This window comes from Nematolebias whitei, chromosome 16 (genome assembly GCF_014905685.2).
Source record: "Nematolebias whitei isolate Nwh7 chromosome 16, NemWhi1, whole genome shotgun sequence".
Lineage (NCBI taxonomy): Eukaryota > Metazoa > Chordata > Actinopteri > Cyprinodontiformes > Rivulidae > Nematolebias > Nematolebias whitei.
Genome location: NC_056513.1, coordinates 6,872,573 through 6,891,028, shown reverse-complemented (window position 1 = coordinate 6,891,028; position 18,456 = coordinate 6,872,573). Strand labels below are relative to the sequence as shown.

At 40.3% G+C, this 18,456-nt stretch overlaps 1 protein-coding gene across 2 annotated transcripts in view; it reads right to left on the bottom strand.

The window, feature by feature from the left end:
• The window catches only part of rptor (regulatory associated protein of MTOR, complex 1), a 196,939-nt gene extending 190,241 nt beyond the window's left edge, over positions 1 to 6,698 (bottom strand). For both annotated transcript variants that reach the window (XM_037689604.1, XM_037689605.1), the window contains exon 1: positions 6,531 to 6,698. In XM_037689604.1, coding sequence (XP_037545532.1) covers positions 6,531 to 6,698 — 168 coding nt within the window. The remainder of the gene's footprint in view (positions 1 to 6,530) is intronic.
• Between the last annotated feature and the right edge of the window lie 11,758 nt (positions 6,699 to 18,456).

Sequence of the window (18,456 nt, the reverse complement as noted above, 5' to 3'; positions counted from 1 at the left end):
TACACCTGGATCATAGAAACTACACCTGGATCATAGAAACTACACCTGGCTGGACCACAGAAACTACTGTACACTGAACCATAGGAACCACACCTGAACCATAGGAACTACACTGAACCATACAACCATACGAACTACACCTGGACCAGAGAAACTACACTTGGACCCTAGAAACTAACCTGGACCACAAAAACTGCACTGAACCATTAATAGGAACCACACCTGAACCATAGGAACTTCACTGAACAATACGATTTACACCTGAATGAACCATACAAACTACCTCTGGACCACAAAAACTACACCTGGACCAAAGACATTACACCTGGACCATAGAAACTAAACTTGGACCAAAGAACTACACTTGGACCAACGACACTACGCCTTTACCACAGAAACTACACCTGAAACATAGGAACTACAGTAGACCTGGACCATAGAAAGTACACCTGGACCATAGAAACTAAACTTGGACCAAAGAACTACACTTGGACCAACAACACTACACCTGTACCAAAGAAACTACACCTGGACCATAGGAACTACAGTAGACCTGTACCAAAGAAACTACACCTGAACCATAGAAACTACATCTGGACCATAGAAACTACACCTGGACCAAATAAACTACACCTGAACCATAGAAACTACACCTGGACCATAGAAACTACATCTGGACCATAGAAACTACACCTGAACCAAAGAAACTACACCTGAACCATAGAAACTACACCTGGACCAAATAAACTACACCTGAACCAAAGAAACTACACCTGGACCATAGAAACTACACCTGAACCAAAGAAACTACACCTGAACCATAGAAACTACATCTGGACCATAGAAACTACACCTGAACCAAAGAAACTACACCTGAACCATAGAAACTACACCTGGACCATAGAAACTACACCTGGACCATAGAAACTACACCTGAACCATAGAAACTACATCTGGACCATAGAAACTACACCTGTACCAAATAAACTACACCTAAACCATAGAAACTAAACCTGAACCATAGGAACTACACTTGGACCATTGAAAGATTTGACGAGAGATAACTTGTTGTGAATTGGCACAATAAACGTTAACTGAATAGAATTTGATGGACGGACACACAAATTAATAGAATAAAAGACATAATAGTTAGGAAAAATAAAAAAATGACATGTTAGTATTTTTTAGCAACCCGATCTGAAAATGTTACCGTCAGTTGTTTTAGTTGATATAACGACACAACACAAACACTAACTGGTATGTTTCAGTTACGGCCATACAGATTTGCTCAATTAATACACCTTTGTGAAACAAAATATACAGTACCTGTATCAATGCCAGATCTGCATATTATACTAACACAACAATTTGTATTCTGCCTGCAGCTACAGAAATGTGCAAATATATTTTTTAAAAATCAGGTAATATTTTGCCTTCAAAAAGCCTTTTGTTGTCTTGTACACGTATAGTAATTTTTCATTATTTCAAAACGTGCTTTAAAAGTTTTGTCTGATCATTGGCAAAACAAATTTTCAGTCGAGTCCTTGCACTTTACATTTTTCAAAAAGTTTTTTTGTCAAGGATTAGACACAAATGAAGCTGAAAAAACAGTCGGTGTTTTGCTTTGTAACAGTTTTGTGATGCAATCACTTCCCCTATTGGTCTGAGATAAAGGCTTGTTGCTCTCTGTTTTGGGAGGACTGGAACTATCGACACTGGTGGTCTCAGTTACTTTATCCAAGTCAAATCACTGCAAACCTTAAAACCACTCATTAACTCCCCAAACAGTCCGTCGTCTCAATAAAGAGGAAGTGATAGAAACGGCACCAAACAATTCTCTAAACTTTCATTTAATCTTTTAAGAGCTTTCTTCTGATCTGAGTTAGCCCCTGACCTTTGACCCTACTGTCAAGCGCACAGTTTATCTGTAGACTCCTATCAGTCTTTATTGGTGCAGCAAGTGTGCACACATAGATGTTCCACTACGAGTGGCACACGCAGACACCGGTCCTGTGGGGGAGTAAAGACAAACACTGACCAATGAGGCGAGTAATTGTGAAGCCTCTGCCTTTTCTTCTTTGATTTCCCACAGTGCCGAGCATCACTGAAGGGAAGGTCCTCCTCACACGCTTGCTGCTGCTGCAGGATCCTTTTATCAGGATTCTTGTTTTGTACATTTGGTATAAAAAATATACACAATATTATTAAAATTCTAGTGTTTGTGATGTAATAAGAAAAACTACAATCAAAATAATGTAATTTTTACTGTGACATACATATACTGTATATTCTGCACAATTTCTTCTTCCTCTTTTGGCTTTTCTGTCTTCAGGGGTCACCACAGCGAGTCATCCTCCTCCATCTCACTCTGTCCTCTGCATCCTCTGTCCTCACTCCAGCTACTCCATGTCCTCTCTAACTGCATCCATATATCTCCTCTGTCTTTTTCCTGGCATCCTTCTACCAGTATACCCACTGTCCCTCCTCTGGACATGTCCAAACCATCTCAGTGTGTCCTCTCTAACTTTATCTCCCAGTTGTTCAACCTGTGCTGTACCTCTGACGATCTCATTCCTAATCTTATCCATTCTCGTCACTCCTAAGGAGAACCTCAACATCTTCGTTTCCACCACTTCCAGTTCTTTCTCCCGTCTTTTTGTCAATGCCACGATCTCCAGGCCATAACTCGCATTATAGTTTTGGCAAGTGTTTAACGTCGGACGCCCTTCCTGACACAACCGTCACCATTTACCCGGGCTTGGGACTGGCACAAGAGATACACTGGCTTGTGCTCTTTTATATTCTGCTCAATCTAAAAACAAAAAATGTAATTGTTATTTAGGGTTTGCACACCTACTCAACCAGCTTACTGCATATTCGTATTTTTCTCTGCAACAGATTTTTAGATTTTAAGTTCGAGTTGCAACAAAATGCGTCGCAGCAGAGGTGCAAAAGGTTTATAAATTATTTATTATAGCCACAACGACCTGAGATTTTAACAGTGAGGCATGTAAACGACATCACTCTACGTCAAACTGAATGTAACAAAAAGATCGTGGCTTAAGAACTCCGTCATATCCCAAACTTTGAGCAACGACCTGAACTAAAAATTAAATCAAAGCCAAATTATTCTTGCATAAATGTCAAAAACTGGCACTAAGGCAACTAGCATTCAGGATTATATAGTCTTGTTACAGGTTAACAAATATAGACCTGAAAATGCCCTGAGTAATTAAATATGTTGGACTATAGATTTAGCATGACTTTCTGATAGGAATGCCGATTTCGGTCCGCCTTTATTACTTCTTTTGAATCAATAGCCTCACATTTAATGATGTCTTCATTTGCCTGCAGCTCAACACTTCAGCAGGTTCTGCAACTTAATTTAACCCGTGTCCTAACAGAAGCCATGTGTTAAAATTTAATCTAGGTGAATTTCTACAGCGGTTGACGAGCTGGTGATGGTTATGCATGACTAAGTGACATTTACCATCATTATAATGGCAGCACCTCGTAGCTGCGAGGCATTGAGATAATCGGGCTGGTTTCGGTGCAGCGGTTCAAACTACAGCTTTACGAGAGTTCAAACGCTCTGTTGCCGTTCATAAGAAAAAATCTGAGGTTCCCCCTCCAAACGTAGCACAAAAGTAGCTTTCAGCAGGGCGTTATGATTTGGCATTTTAATAAAGACGGAGCAATGAAAAGTTCAGTCACCATAACTGCTCAAACCAAGCTGTCAAAGCACAGTCTTCAGCATTTTGTACTTGATTTTCCTTCACAATAACTGAAATCTTAAGATCTAGAAGTGGACGTGGACATTTATGTTGTGTTCGGTTAAAACTAGAAGGAATCTGATGTGCAAATATGAACATGAGAATCACACACACGACACATTATACGCCCGTAGTCAAACTTATACAGCAATCTATGGCAATGGCCTGGACAAGCAAAGACCTTGTATAGCCTTTGACCTTGATTTGTGACCTTGACCTCAGAGCTGGAGTGATCAAATGAGTAAACAACGTGCCGCCTAGTAGTGGTACAAACATGCATCAAGTTTTGTTAAATTATCTTAAAAGGATCAGGAGTTAAGCCGCCGAAAATCAAAGACCTTGCACAGTAGTTCCTCGTTTATCGCAGGGGACAAGAACCCTGAAGCCCCGTGATACGTGAAAAACTGCGAAGTAGAAATAGTAGTACAAGCAGTAAGTAGTAGTTTATTTTAGTATTTATATATATATATATATATATATATATTATTTATTTATTTACATATTATATATTTATATAGTGTTACATAATTTTCAGCCCCCTTTTTGGCATCTGCATTTGGTAGCAGGACAAACTGAGCTGTGTAGTCTCTGTAGGTAGGTCTAGGAAAAAAGTATTGGTATCGGTTATCGGACAAATAAGTTTTAACATATCGGATATCAGCCAAAAATCCAATATCGTGCATCCCTATTCTTAATCATGTTTCTAAACTCTAAACGCTCTAAAAGAGCAAAGAATGTCATGGTTTCAGTTCCCCTGCCTCCGCTGCTCTCAGCCTGTGTCACTCAACCTGCAAGCGCTCTTGGCCACGCCCACTTCTATGCTCTGCGCAGAGAACAGCTGATCAGCTGCAGCAGGAAGTTTATCCTGCAGTATGGGCTGCACAAAGGTGCAGTAGATGCTAAATAATTGAAAATAATTAATTTTAAATAAAAATGCCATGCCGATCGTGTGGCTCATCATCAATCATCCAGTTGTGTGTCATGTCTAATTTTATTTTGAAAAACCGCGATAGAGCGAGTCCGCGATAAACGAACCGCAAAGTAAAGAGGGACTACTGTGTAACCTTTGACCTTGATTTGTAACCTTGAACTTAAAGCTGGAGTGATGAAAAGTGTATGCTACACTCTGTCTAGTGATGATGCACAAGTGTACAAAGTTTAATTTAATTATCTTGAGCAGGTCAGAAGTTATGGGTGGGACAAGAGAAATTTATAATAATAAAAGGAACGTCCCCTCAAGTTGAAACTCCAAATAAAAAAGAATTTAATGAATGATGCGTGACGAAAGTTGCAGTAATAAAACATTTTTTATACTTTAGTAAGCTTTAAATTCAACGGATCAGTTGCATTTATAATACTGCTCAATCTCCTTTTGTGAACACGTTGCTCAATGAATCTGATAAAAAGCAGCAGAATCTGCTGTTTTCTGTGTTTCTAAAATGTTGACAACCCTGTCAACATTAGCATTAAATCAGGCTAAACCTGATCTTGTTCTGATAAGCAAACTATTAAAGTTTACCACCACCTTTAAAGGCACCATGTGCTTAATTTAAAGCCACTGCTGATATCCACTGCTCTTTGTGAGAAAGACTGAGGCTGTCCAAACAGAGACAGGTTGATAACAGGACGATGATTTGTGATCCTTTGAGGTGCTGATAGTTGGACTTTGTTCCCGTTAATACAAACAGTTTCAGGTCTTACTGTGACAAGGCAGACCAGAGTTTCTGAACATGTTAAGCCTTTTCCTTAAGCTTGATGAAACAAGTAATTTAACTCATTTTATTCAGAAATACATTAAAAGATTCAAATTTTGAGGCAAATCTGCACTTTCTTTGGCTCACACGCCTTTTAATCTCCCTGCCCAAACAGAAAAAAATGTTCATAATTTCAAGTCAACTCAGCAACTTCCTGATGAAATGTTGAAGTACTCATGCCAGACGATACAGCATATCTTTATCATGCTTTCTCTGTAAATGTTGGGTAAAACTGCAAATATGGGCTCCAGTTGCACAGAAGTCTGTTGGAATCAGCCTCCCCACTAACACAGACATCTACACCTCCAGATGCCAGAAGAGGGCCACCTGCATCATGAAGGACCCCACTCACCCAGCACACACACTTTTTGCCCCGCTCCCCTCAGGAAGGAGGTTGAGAAGCATTAAGTGTAAAACCACTAGACTGAGGAACAGCTTCTACCCTGAGGCTGTTAAGACTCATGAATCTCTAACCAGAAAAATCACTGTGAAAAAAATCACTGTAATGCCACTTGATTGTTGATATGTGCTGCTGATTATCCATGCTGCTGATCTCATGCTGCTGTGTTCATTCATGCTCATCTGCTCTCACAGACTCATGTTCGTGCTGCTGTTCGGCGTATTGTTTTTGTACTACTAGTGCTCAGTGTATTTTTAGTTTAACGTTTTTCTTAGTTCATACCAGATCTTATTACCGTTTTTCTTTACAATTTAGACTTTGTTGGATTTAACTGGGACCCTGTGTACACAATTTCATTCCACCACATGCACCTCATGTATGACAAATAAAGAAACTTTGACAGATACCATTTGATCTTTTCAGGCAATTTTTAGAAAGCCAAATAAAAGCAGGTGTACATTTCACACTATTACGGGGAGTCTTCGCTGTAAAGTTTAAGAGGAAGTTCCAGGTAATAAAGCTTCTCCTCTTTCAGAAGATATCTGACAAAGCAGCTTTGTGCAGCTCTGAGCATCAAGGAACAGAAAGAAGAAGAAAACTTACCCTGTCCTTCATCCTCCAGCTCTGCGCTAACGCCTTGGAGCCCTCAATCTTCTCCAAGTGTCTTTTCTTCATGAAGGCCAGCGGAAGCTTCCAGTCGTTCATGTCAGCCTCCTCTTCCTCAGCGAGGCCCACGGCCGGCGAGTGGAGCAAGTCCGAGTCCATTTTCATCAGGGCTCTGCAGACAATTAACGACAGACATGATGAGTTTCTGAGGGGTCTGGATACGACACCGCAGTGACAAAAACAACTTGTTCACTGGTTTTATCATCCATTTAGGTGATGTTAATACACGTGAAGATGGCCGCCACAGCATATCAACCTTAACAAACACAAAAATAACTACAACTCAGTCAGTTTCACAGATATTGAGCTAAACATTGGTGTGGTAGAAGCAGAGTCATTCCCAGCCTATAAAAATAATAGATCATGAGGGGCTGTTATGAAACTTAGAAGTGCAAGGTGGTGGACAATATATTTTCCGTCAAAGAATGAGGATCTTTATTTACCGTTATATAAATTAAAACGGTTAAAGAAAAAAAGAATAGAAACAAGAGTAACGCAAACAGTACATTATACGTCCATCGACAATCTATTCTACAGAAATACAGCAATCTACAGAAATGTTCCAAACAAGCACAGAGCTTGTGTAACATGTGACCTTGATTTGTGACCTTGACCTTGGAGCTGAAGGGATGAAAAGTCTGAGCCACACTATGTCGACTTATGACGCATGTGTGTGTGAAGTTTTGTTGCATTACCTTGAGGTGATCAGAAGTTATGGGTGGGACAAAAAAGAGTTTATCAACTACCGAGAAGATATAAGAACTCGGCCTTTCGATGGGTGTATAATAAAAACATTACCCTTGAAATCATAAAAAGCAAAATAAATACAAAAACACAGTAAAACAATGTGACAGTCATTCATGACTATAGAGCTGGCTGTCCTTCAGAAGCAGCTTCAGTCTCTTTTTAAAAGATTGTAGCCAGAAACTTAATTTAAGTTGTGCAGGAAGGGAATCCCAGGAGGAGGTGTGGTGTTGAATGAGGAAATCTGCAGCTACAGAGAAATATATTAAGACTGGTACAGGACATGTATGAGGACAGCAGGACAGTGGTGAGATGTTCTGCAGGAGTGACAGATAGCTTCAAGGTGGAGGTGGGAGTGCATCAAGGATCGGCTCCGAGCCCCTTATTGTTTGCTCTGGGTGGGGATGAACTGATAGATGAGGTCAAGCAGGAATCACTGTGGACTATGAGGTTTGCAGATGACATTGTGATCTGTGGTGAGAACAGGGAACAGGTGGAAGAGAACTTGGAGAGGTGGAGGTATGCACTTGAAAGAAGAGGAATGAAAGTCAGCCGTAGTAAGACAGAGTACATGTGTGTGAATGACAGGGAGGGAACAGTGAGGCTACAAGGAGCAGAGGTCACAAAGGTGCAGGACTTCAAGGACTTGGGGTCCACTGTCCAGGAAAATGGGGAGTGTGGTAAAGAGGTGAAGAAGAGAGTCCAGGCAGGATGGAGTGGATGGAGAAAAGTTTCAGGAGTGATTTGTGACAAAAGGGTGTCAGCAAACATCAAAGGAAAAGTTTACAAGACAGTGGTGGGACCAGCTCTGTTGTATGGTCTGGAGACAGAGACATGGACAAAAAGACAGGAGACAGAACTGGAAGTGGCAGAAATGAAGATGTTGAGGTTCTTCTTAGGAGTGACAAGCACGGATAAGATTAGGAATGAGATCATCAGAGGTGCAGCACAGGTTGAACAACTGGGAGATAAAGTTAAAGACCAGACTGATTGAGATGGTTTGGACATGTCCAGAGGAGGGACAGTGGTTTGGACATGTCCAGAGGAGGGATAGTGGGTATTTTGGTAGGAGGATGTTAGAAATGCAGCTGCCAGGAAAAAGGTGACATATGGATGCAGTTAGAGAGGACATGGAGGTGAAGTGAGGACAGAGGACAAGGAGGACAGAGTGAGACGGAGGAGGATGACTCGCTGTGGAGACCCTCGATGAGGGAAAAGCAGAAAAAAAGGAAGGAAGGAAATCTCACAAGTTAGTCCCTTGTAGAGAAAAAGCAGTTTGTCTCAGAGAAGAGTGTTCATTTCCCACTGAATCTACTAAAGTTACTGATCCAGTGGCTTTTAGTGGAACCAGAAGGTCACTGAGATCTCGAGAACACTCACATTTCACCAGGGGCCTCAAGTATGACAGAGAGCTCAGCTTTCATAATGAAAGTTGGAGTATGAACCAAATTCCAAAAATGTGTACGCACAAAAATACTCGTATTTATCAAACACGTTGTGTCCTTCATACATCCCAACACAGATAGAACTGAGCGCACATTTGACACCTCCCATGACATGCCTCTATTTAAATATGCAAATATGTCCTGGATGTGTGATTTTATTCTCTGCAAGATTCATTTAACCTTTATTTATACAGGTTAGTCCCATTGCGCCTCGGGGACTCACTTACAAGAGAGACCTGGTTTTAACAGAGAGTGATGACAACAGTGAACAATGACAAAAATAGACAATCATAAAGGATGCATACAAATTATTTTTTTTACAAATGAAAATGGTAATTAAAAGGAAAAGTAGTGGAAAAACAGCTAGATTGTAGGGCGGTGTAGAAAACTAAAAACAGGAACATGTCTGCATTGGTTCTTGCCAGGAACTTAACAGATGTTTAAAGCCACTTAGAGAATCAAGGTCGAGAGCTTCAGATCTTTTTGCAAGATATTCCAAGAAACGGGAGCAGAGTAGGAGAAGGCCCTTTTGCCAAGTTCAGTACGCACTGAGGGAACACTGCAGGTAATAATGTCCTGAGAGAGCACGCTGTAGCTGCACTCACGCAGTGACATGTAGGAGGAGATGTATGAAGGCAGAAGACCAAGAAGTGATTTAAAGATGAAAATGTACCAGTGGGAGAGTCTATGTGAAGTTAATGATGTCCAATTAACCAGTGAATACAAGGTGCAACAGTGGGTACAGCCAGTTATGAATCTTAGTGCACCATGAGACAGCATCAAAAATCTGCAGGGTGCTTGTAGGAGCGTTCATGTAAATAATGTCACCGTAGTCAATGGAGGGAAGGAAAGTCGCAGATACAAGGCGTTTCCCAGTATTCAGAGTTAGACAGGATCTGTTTCTGAAAAAGAAACCCAGTTTAACTTTCAGTTTCTTTACTAGGTTTTCCACGTGAAGCTTAAAAGAGAGATGCAAATCAACCAAGATACTCAAATTTTTATAGGAATCAACAAACTCAATAGGGACACCATGAGAGGATAAAATCAGAGGAAGAACTGCTGGGACTGACTTCCTGTTTGGAAAAAAAAAACATCCCTTTGGTTTTGTCGGCACTTAGCCCAAGTTTAAAAATAAACAAATCTGACTGGATGATGTCGAAAGCGGATTGCAAAAGCTGGAAAGCCTTAGCAACTGTTTTGGCTTGACAATAAACAACTGTGTCATCAGCATAGAAACGTAAGGATGCATCAAGGATGCTCTGACCTACATTACCTATGTATATTGTAAATAGGGTGGGTCCTAAGACTGAGCCTTGTGGTACATCACTGTTGACTGTTAAAGAACAGGAGGAAGTACCATTATGTTGAACATATTGCCTCCGATCTGAAAGATAGATATAAGATGAGGTCCAGACTGTTCTGACTGCCTCTGTACCTTCTGAATGGACCGAGGGAGCGAGGGGGGTCAAAGACAGCCCACACCTGTTGCACCTCTGCGCTGCTGAGCCTTTTACAGCATTTCTGAATAAAAGTCAGCAAAGTGAAACCAGGAAAATCAGTGAAACTGTTGAGCTTTGCACTTTGTGGCGTGTAAGAAGTTTCCGCATTTCATGTGACATGACGACTACGACTCGTGCTTTGATGTTACCACACAACAGCTGAAACGAAACACATCTGGCTGGACTCAGCAAGAGTTTACAGAGTCTTCAGTCATCCCTTAACTGAATGCAAGCGTACAAAATTAAATTTGTTTTATGAGCCGGTATCTCACTGGGCTTGAATGTTGGCGACAAATGTTGAAGGACATCCAGGAGGGAGTTTCCAAACGTTCACAAAGCGTCTCAGTTTCCTCATGAGAGTCACTTTAATTATGAGCATATTAAAAAGTATTATTTACTTCACTGAACTTTGAATTATGAAAACAGGACAGCACCATCAGATTTGAAGTGCTCAAGCAGTTGAATCATCTTATAGCTCCATCATACTCCATCACTATAAACCAGTGAATCCCATAGATGAGGTCAGGAGCCCACTGCGGGTCACAAAACATAAGGCTGGGGACCTGAAACAATATTTTCTTTTAAATCTACATTTCTAAATAATTTCAACTAGCATACATTTTTATTTTGGGGGGAGGGGAGTGGTGGCACTGAGGTTAGAGAAGATGAGCTTGTGATCAGATCTGAAGTAGGGCACAGCCAAAATAAATAATATATATTTTTGATACAAAATATGGAAAGATTAGTTAAAAGATAAAGTAAAATATGAGCTTATTTGTGTTGCCATTATTTATTAACTTTTTTAGTAACACCGGTAGTAATCCAGCCAAAGATATCTGGGGTTTCAAGTCTTTGACGTTGGATCTTTTTGGGCTCAGAAGCCGAAAAGTTTGGGAACGGATGCCGTAAACGAAAAATTTCTGCTGGGTTTAGGAGTCTGGTCAGCTTGCATTTGTGAGAAATATAGATATAAGCTTGTTCTACTGGTTTCTAACGCTTGTCATAATGATGGTTGGAGAGCTTACTTCCTGTTAATTCAAACATGTTGAAAAATACAATATGAATAAAAATAACAGCTGTATGGATGGACTGTTTTCCTTTATATGTCTAACAAGAATCCCTCCAGAGGACCTGACTCAACCTTGTTAGATTTATTTACCTGGATTATACATCATGACCTTAGATTAATGCTTTTCTTTTATTGATGTTTTGATACTTTGCTGCACCTATTCTCATATTTATAAAAACATCAGAAGTGAGGGGTGGCTGAGGACATTTCTATTTTTAGCTCTGTGTTGTGCTCCTGCATGACTTTGGCAGCAGACTCCTCGGTTAGCATCACTAGCCGGCTAACTGAACTCCTGCCTCCTCCTGCCTGAAACTCTCTCCATGCTGATTGTGAAACTACACGCGCAGAGGGGTGAGTGACACGCGCAGATGTGCAGCAATGGCGCTAATCGTGGTGGTGTTGCAGATGCGGACCTTGTCGGTGCTGCGGGATGATCGACCCGGGCTGGGGAAGCTGCTCTCCGGACAATGACGGACACGGTGGCGCAGATAATCCGGGTCAGGAAGGTGTAGGGCAGCGTCCACAGCCGGTACAGGAGGTTAAAGCCGTCAAAGTGGACCGGAGGAGTGTGTCTGCAGGGGAATGTGCGGCTCCTCTCCCCGCGGCTCTTCGCTATGGGAAGGAGCAGGAGACGAGGCCCATCTTCGCACGGACTCTCTGCCACAGCCACGCCAACTCACGGACCAGCTCAGACGTTCCGGGGGTCCCGCTGTGGTCTCCGACAAGCCTCCGGCCCTGAGACCCGATTCGCTCCGACGGCTTCCACGAAAATCGCGCGCGGAGCCGAGAATTTCTCCCGAGAGCTACTGCTTCAGCACTACGGCAAGGGCGCAGCCATGTTGGGTTGAACCCAGAATGCACCGTAGCTGCCGTGTGACGTCATATCGCTGCTTCCGGTTACACACCAAAATATAAACACACTAAAGCTGCGCTTATTTAATTAATTAATTGTGTATTTCATAATTTAATTTATATTTAATGATTTAATGTATCGATTAATTAAATTATACATTTAATTAGTGTGTGATTATTACTATTTATTTATGTAATTTTGTCACATTTCACCCACCATACCCTTAGACATTGAAAATAAATAAAACTAAGCAACAGATCAACATATTCCAGTGCTACGATAATTATATTTTAAAATGGGTATTAAACTTATTTATAACTTCACAACAATAACTATTTCAACATAAAACAGTTAGGACTTTATTTTATTGAAGCAATTATTAACTAAAATTAAATTTATTTATTTTGTTTAATGTATTTATTTATTAAATGTATTAACTAAATACATTACAATTAAATTTAAATTCATTTAAAAATGTTTACAAATGCAAAATAAAAAAATCCAAATGCATTTAAAATAACTACAATCTATTTTTCAACAATTAATTTTAATCAGATAGATAGATAGATAGATAGATAGATAGATAGATAGATAGATAGATAGATAGATAGATAGATAGATAGATAGATAGATAGATAGATAGATAGATAGATAGATAGATTTTTTTAGGCTCAGCTTTTCGCAGACTGTAGAACCCCTGCCCATCTTTACTTCTGAGATTCAGCCTCTAAAATGTTCTCATTAAACTCTGTCCTTTAACTGATTTGTTGCCAAGTAACCAAAATAGCTATATAATGTTTTTATTCCACACCAATTACTTTTACAGCCTTTTGTTGCCTAATTTTTTCTGTTGTTGCCACAAAAATTCAAAATTACCTTATTTTTCCTTTAAAAAAAATTTAAAAAAAATGACTGCAAATGATTGCATTGTTTTATTTTACATTTTGCACCATGCTCCATTTTTTTCAGCATTATGGGTGTTTGTTCTGACATGAAACAACCCAAGATGATGTAACACACACATCTGAGAGAGAATGAATGAATGATGACTCCTCTTGTTACTGCAGAAAATAGTTGTGAACAATTTTTCTTCCGTAGGTTTTTCAGCTCGATTCTCGTCCCAGTTTTGAAGCTATTTCAACAAATCAGAAATCAAAATGTTCAGCTCTTTCAGGACTATCCTGACTTTTGGTTTTGGTGCAACTTTAGCTTTTTGAAATATTTAGCCTTTTCTGCCATTTTTTTTTCATAGAAAATGAATTGAGCTCATTTTACATCCTTCAAATTTTTAGATCTGTTTACAACCTTTTACTGCTGCTTTCACATTTTGTTCTGGTTTAGATTTTTTTTCAGCTTCCTTCTGCAAATTTTAACATTTTTTCAGCTAACAATAACACCCATGCTCATTAATCCAGGTATAAAATCCAACAATTTTAAGCCAGGTCATCTGGACAGTTTCTTTTTTTTGTGCTGAAACGTTTCACCTTCCATCCAGAAGGCTTCATCAGTCAAGGAAACACACAACACAAAATTCTTCCCCTAACAGCTTACTCCAAAGTGGAACAAACCAGTTATGTTGGTGCTAAGATGGTCTCTTTGGCACGCCCCCTCCTCCGGTGCTGGCCCACTTCCTCATCGACAGTCATGTCAAAATGGTTCAAAACCAACAAAGTCCATGCTCAATAATCCAGGTATACAATCCAAAACTGGTTGTTCCACTTTGGAGTAAGCTGTTGGCGGAAGAATCAGTTTTGTGTTGTGTGTTTCCTTGACTGATGAAGCCTTCTGGATGGAAGGTGAGACGTTTCAGCACTAAAAACAAAAACTGTCCAGATGACCTGACTGAAAATTGTTGGATTTTTTTCAGCTACTTTCAGCTAATTTCAGCTGCTGTTTTTGGCTCCTTTCAGATTCTTTCTGCTAACTAAAACATTTTTGTGCTTCTTCTAACTTCTTCCTGTTAATTTCAGCTTGTAATGCTCCTTTCAGCTTATTTATGCTAGTTTCAGTTATTTCTACTATTTCAGCTACTATTTAGCTCTTTCATGCTAATTTAAGCTTTTTCAGATAATTCCAAATTTTTTTGCACTCATTTCAACTTTTTTCAGCCTAATTCAACAAAAAATGTGCTCTCTCAACTTCCTTCTGGTAATTTAAGCTTCTGTTCAGCTGTTTTTTGCTCATTTCAGCTTTTTTCAAATAATTTTCACTTTTTGTGCTCATTTCTGCTTCGATCAGCCTAATAGGGCAAACGTGTGTTCCTTCTGCTTTCTTCTGCTAATTTAAGCTATTTCTACCCTTTCAGCTAACTTTTTAGCATTTTGTAGCTAATTTCAGTTGTTTTCAATTAAACTCATGTTTTTCGGTAATTTCTGCTACGTTAAGCCTAATTAACTGCTTTATGCTCCTTTCAGCTTTTTTCTGCTAATTTAAGCTTATTTCTCACTTTTCAGCTACATTTTGTCTATTGTTTGTTAATTTCAGCTTTTTTAGCTAATTGTCTAGTTTTTGTGCTAATTTCAGTTTATTTAATCCTAGTTTTGCACATATGTGTTCTTTCTGTTTTCTTCTGCTAATTTATGCATGTTCTTTCATTTTAGCTACATTTCAGCATGTTTTTAGCTAATTTCATCTGTCTTTCAGCAAGTTCTTCTGCACTAAGCATTCACAATGCATTTTCACAGGAACTGCAATTTCTCTAGTTTCCTTTACTTGAACGAAACGGCTGCTTGTTAATGCCGAAACACGCTGCCGTCTTAAATCAAAACAGCTGATTCTCTTCTCTTCGGGGACATTAATGGTTCTTCTTCTTGTTCATCTGAACAACAGAGCCTGATGTGCGCAGGATTGTTTTTCTCAGAACCTGCGCAAGTCGAGTGAACAAGGCGTCCAGCATCTTTTACTGTTGAGCCTCACACTCATTTCCTCTAACAGCAGGAGCCAAAGGTTAAAAAAAAGAGAAAAGCTGCTTCCATCTGTCCACCGAATCAGAATCTAACAGACTTCACGTACTCAGGCAGTCGATCAGGACTTCACCGAGAGCTGTTTAACTGTGGAAGTGCAATCAACATGTTTACCAGTTTGCTCTGGGTCAATAAAGAAATTTGCTCTGAGGCCATGATGGATTTAATTAAGCACAACACGGCCTGTCTTAGGCACAAACGACTGCAGCTCTAAAATGACTAACAGCTTTCTTTGGGCTGTCGGCTCATCAGTAAACATGGAAATGTGGCAGCAGATGGATGAACCGTGAAAATCTCTCCTCTTGCTGCATCCGCCAGTGCAGAAATCTTTCCAGCGGCCTCTTGGCTTGGCGGAGCAATCTGCCATGTAAGAAACTCCTAGGTGCATCTGACTGAATTTGTTCCCCTCCTGGCCTCGGCGCCTACGACAGGTAGAAAACAATTCAATCTGCCGGGCCTGATAGAGGTCTGGACCCTGGGACGACTGGAAGGGAACAAAGAGGAGGAGAAAGAGGAGTTTCATCTTCCTCATCCTCAGGAAACGTGGCAGGATGGATCCTGGGAGCCTCGACTGAATTAAAGGCCTAGCACCCCTGGAAGAAATGCATATCACCCGCCACCATTCAAGCCAAAGTTTTAGACTAAAATCGTTGGACGTTGCAGAATGATGGCGTTAGAGCTTTTTGCATAATCTCACACAGCAACATGCTGCCTGATCTGTTAGTGCTTGGAGGGGGTGTTGGGAATGACTCTGAGCTACTACCACACCAAGTTTCAGCTCAACATCTGTAAAATCCACTGTTTTAGAGACATTTTTCTGTATGTCAAGATCAGATTGGTTCTTTGCCATTTTGTGAGTCACGAGGACAAAAAAAATGTAATTTATAAATATTTTCAGATAATAAATGTGTTTCCAAAGTCACTGTGGTACCTAATGTTTAAGTATTAACTTAATAAGTATTCTGTATTGTACTCAGTGTCAGCAAGTAACAAAAACTACTTGTACTTGTACCAGGTTGGAAAAAAAAAAACTTATATCAGTTCACCCCTAATCTGCAACATTTTATCTAAAAATGATGCAGAAAAACTTTTTCATGCATTCGTCACGTCTAGACTGGATTATTGCAATGGTTTATTATCTGGGTCTCCAAATACGTCTTTAAAACTTCTTCAGTTGATCCAAAATGCTGCTGCCAGAGTCTTAACTGGAGTTACTGGGAGAGATCATATCTCTCCAGTTTTGGCTTCTCTCCATTGGCTCCCTGTCAAATCCAGAATAGAATTCAAAATCTTACTTCTAACCTGCAAAGCTCTCAACAACCTAGCTCCATCTTATATTACAGATCTTATTGGTCCATATTTTCCTAACATAACACTTCACTCTCAGACTGCAGGCTTACTCGCGGTTCCTAGAGTTTCCAGGAGCAGAATGGGAGGAAGATCTTTCAGTTATCAGGCTCCTCTCTTGTGGAACCAACTTCCAGTTTCTGTCCGTGAGACTGACACATTGTCCAGTTTTGAGACTGGGATTAAGACTTTCCTTGTTGATAAATCCTATAGTTAGGGTGGGCTTGTTATGCTGCTATAGGCTTGGACTACTAGAGCACAAACTGACCTCATTTCCTTAAATGATTTGTTAAAATTGAATAGTTTTCATTTGATACTATTTCTGTCTTAACATGTAACAGCCATCAGCATCTATAACAACTCTTTAATGAAACCGGGATGAATTACCATTATTCCCTTTGGGATTAAGAAAACATTTTTGAATTTGAATTGAATTGAATGTGATTCTTGACCTGCCATTGTGTATCTGTTCCTCTCAAACCCAGCCGGTCGAAGCAGACGGCCGCTTGTCCTGAGCCTGGTTCTGCTGGAGGTTTCTTCCTCGAGAGGGAGTTTTTCCTTTCCACTGTCGCCTTCATGCTTGCTCAAAATGATAGTTCTGCGATGGAGTTAAATTCAAAGCAGTCCGCTCCTCAGATAATTATTTTATATGAATGTTTTTGTTAATTTATTATTTTTATATATAAATGTTTCTAACAGATTTGAATTGTCTCCATGTGTCCCTGTGATGGACTGGAGACCTGTCCAGGGTGTCCCCTGCCTCTTGCACAGTGATGGCTGGATACGGGCACCAGTGACCTGAAAAGTAAGAAGCGGGTAAAGATAATGGATGGACGGGCGGATGGACAGATGATCCGCAATATATTTTGCTAACAAGTACACGCAATAAACCGAGACAAGGGATGAACATGTATTCAGTCAGGCCGGTGACAAAGCAGCACCATCTTGTCCTCCAGTGAGATACAGAAAAATATGAAGAGCTGTAAGAAACGATCTTTAGTTTCTGCTGGGATCATATTTAGAGAAAACGGTCCAACACGTCCATTCAACTCCGTCATGATGAGCTGGATGTGACGTGTAAAACAGGGTTTGAATCTATTTTTAATATTCTGTGTTTGAACGGTCAGAAACAAACATTTAATCCCTCGTCCCGCTGGAGTTCTTAACGCAGGTCGAGCTGAACGGGAGCAGCTGCAGTGATTGATGCTTAATGATGAGGAGGACGGGGTCTCCGAGGGGCTCCTCTGAAAGCATCACGACCGTGAAGGTTAACTGAGGACATAAATTATTATTGCGTTGAGTCGTGAAGCTTCAACAACAATTGCTGCGGCGCGATAATAAAGCTGATGTTTGGATAAATGTTTGGGGAGTTGATCAAACATGAGTGCAGTTTTTTTTATTTTATTTTTCCCCAGCAGCAAAATGAAGCTGAACCTGGAGGCAGAATGTCACAGTTTGAGAGTTTTGTTTTGTTTGACTTTGGATTCTGTTAATGTCCCATTAAAATCTAAGTTTTACTCAGACTGAGTAAAGAGCACTTCGCTCTCAGACTGCAGGTTTACTTGTGGTTTCTAGAGTTTCCAAAAGCAGAATGGGAGGCAGAGCTTTCGGTTATCAGGCTCCTCTCTTGTGGAACCAACTTCCAGTTTCTCTGTGAGGCTGACACACTGTCCAGTTTTAAGACTGGGCTTGTCTTTCTTTTTAATAAATCCTAAAGTTGGGGTCAGTTTGGGCTTCCTGAGCTATCCCTTAGTTATGCTGCTACAGGTGCTTTTTATTTGACTTGTTTTATGAGTGAAACCACAGTTTTCTGCCACAGGTTGGTTGTTCGTGTACCTGACAACAGCCCTCGTTCTCTCTGAAACCGAAGGTTTCTGAATCCAGGTCTCACAGTGGAGGTTTTCGAGAGAACCAGATGGAGATCTGAAATACTCTACAGGTGT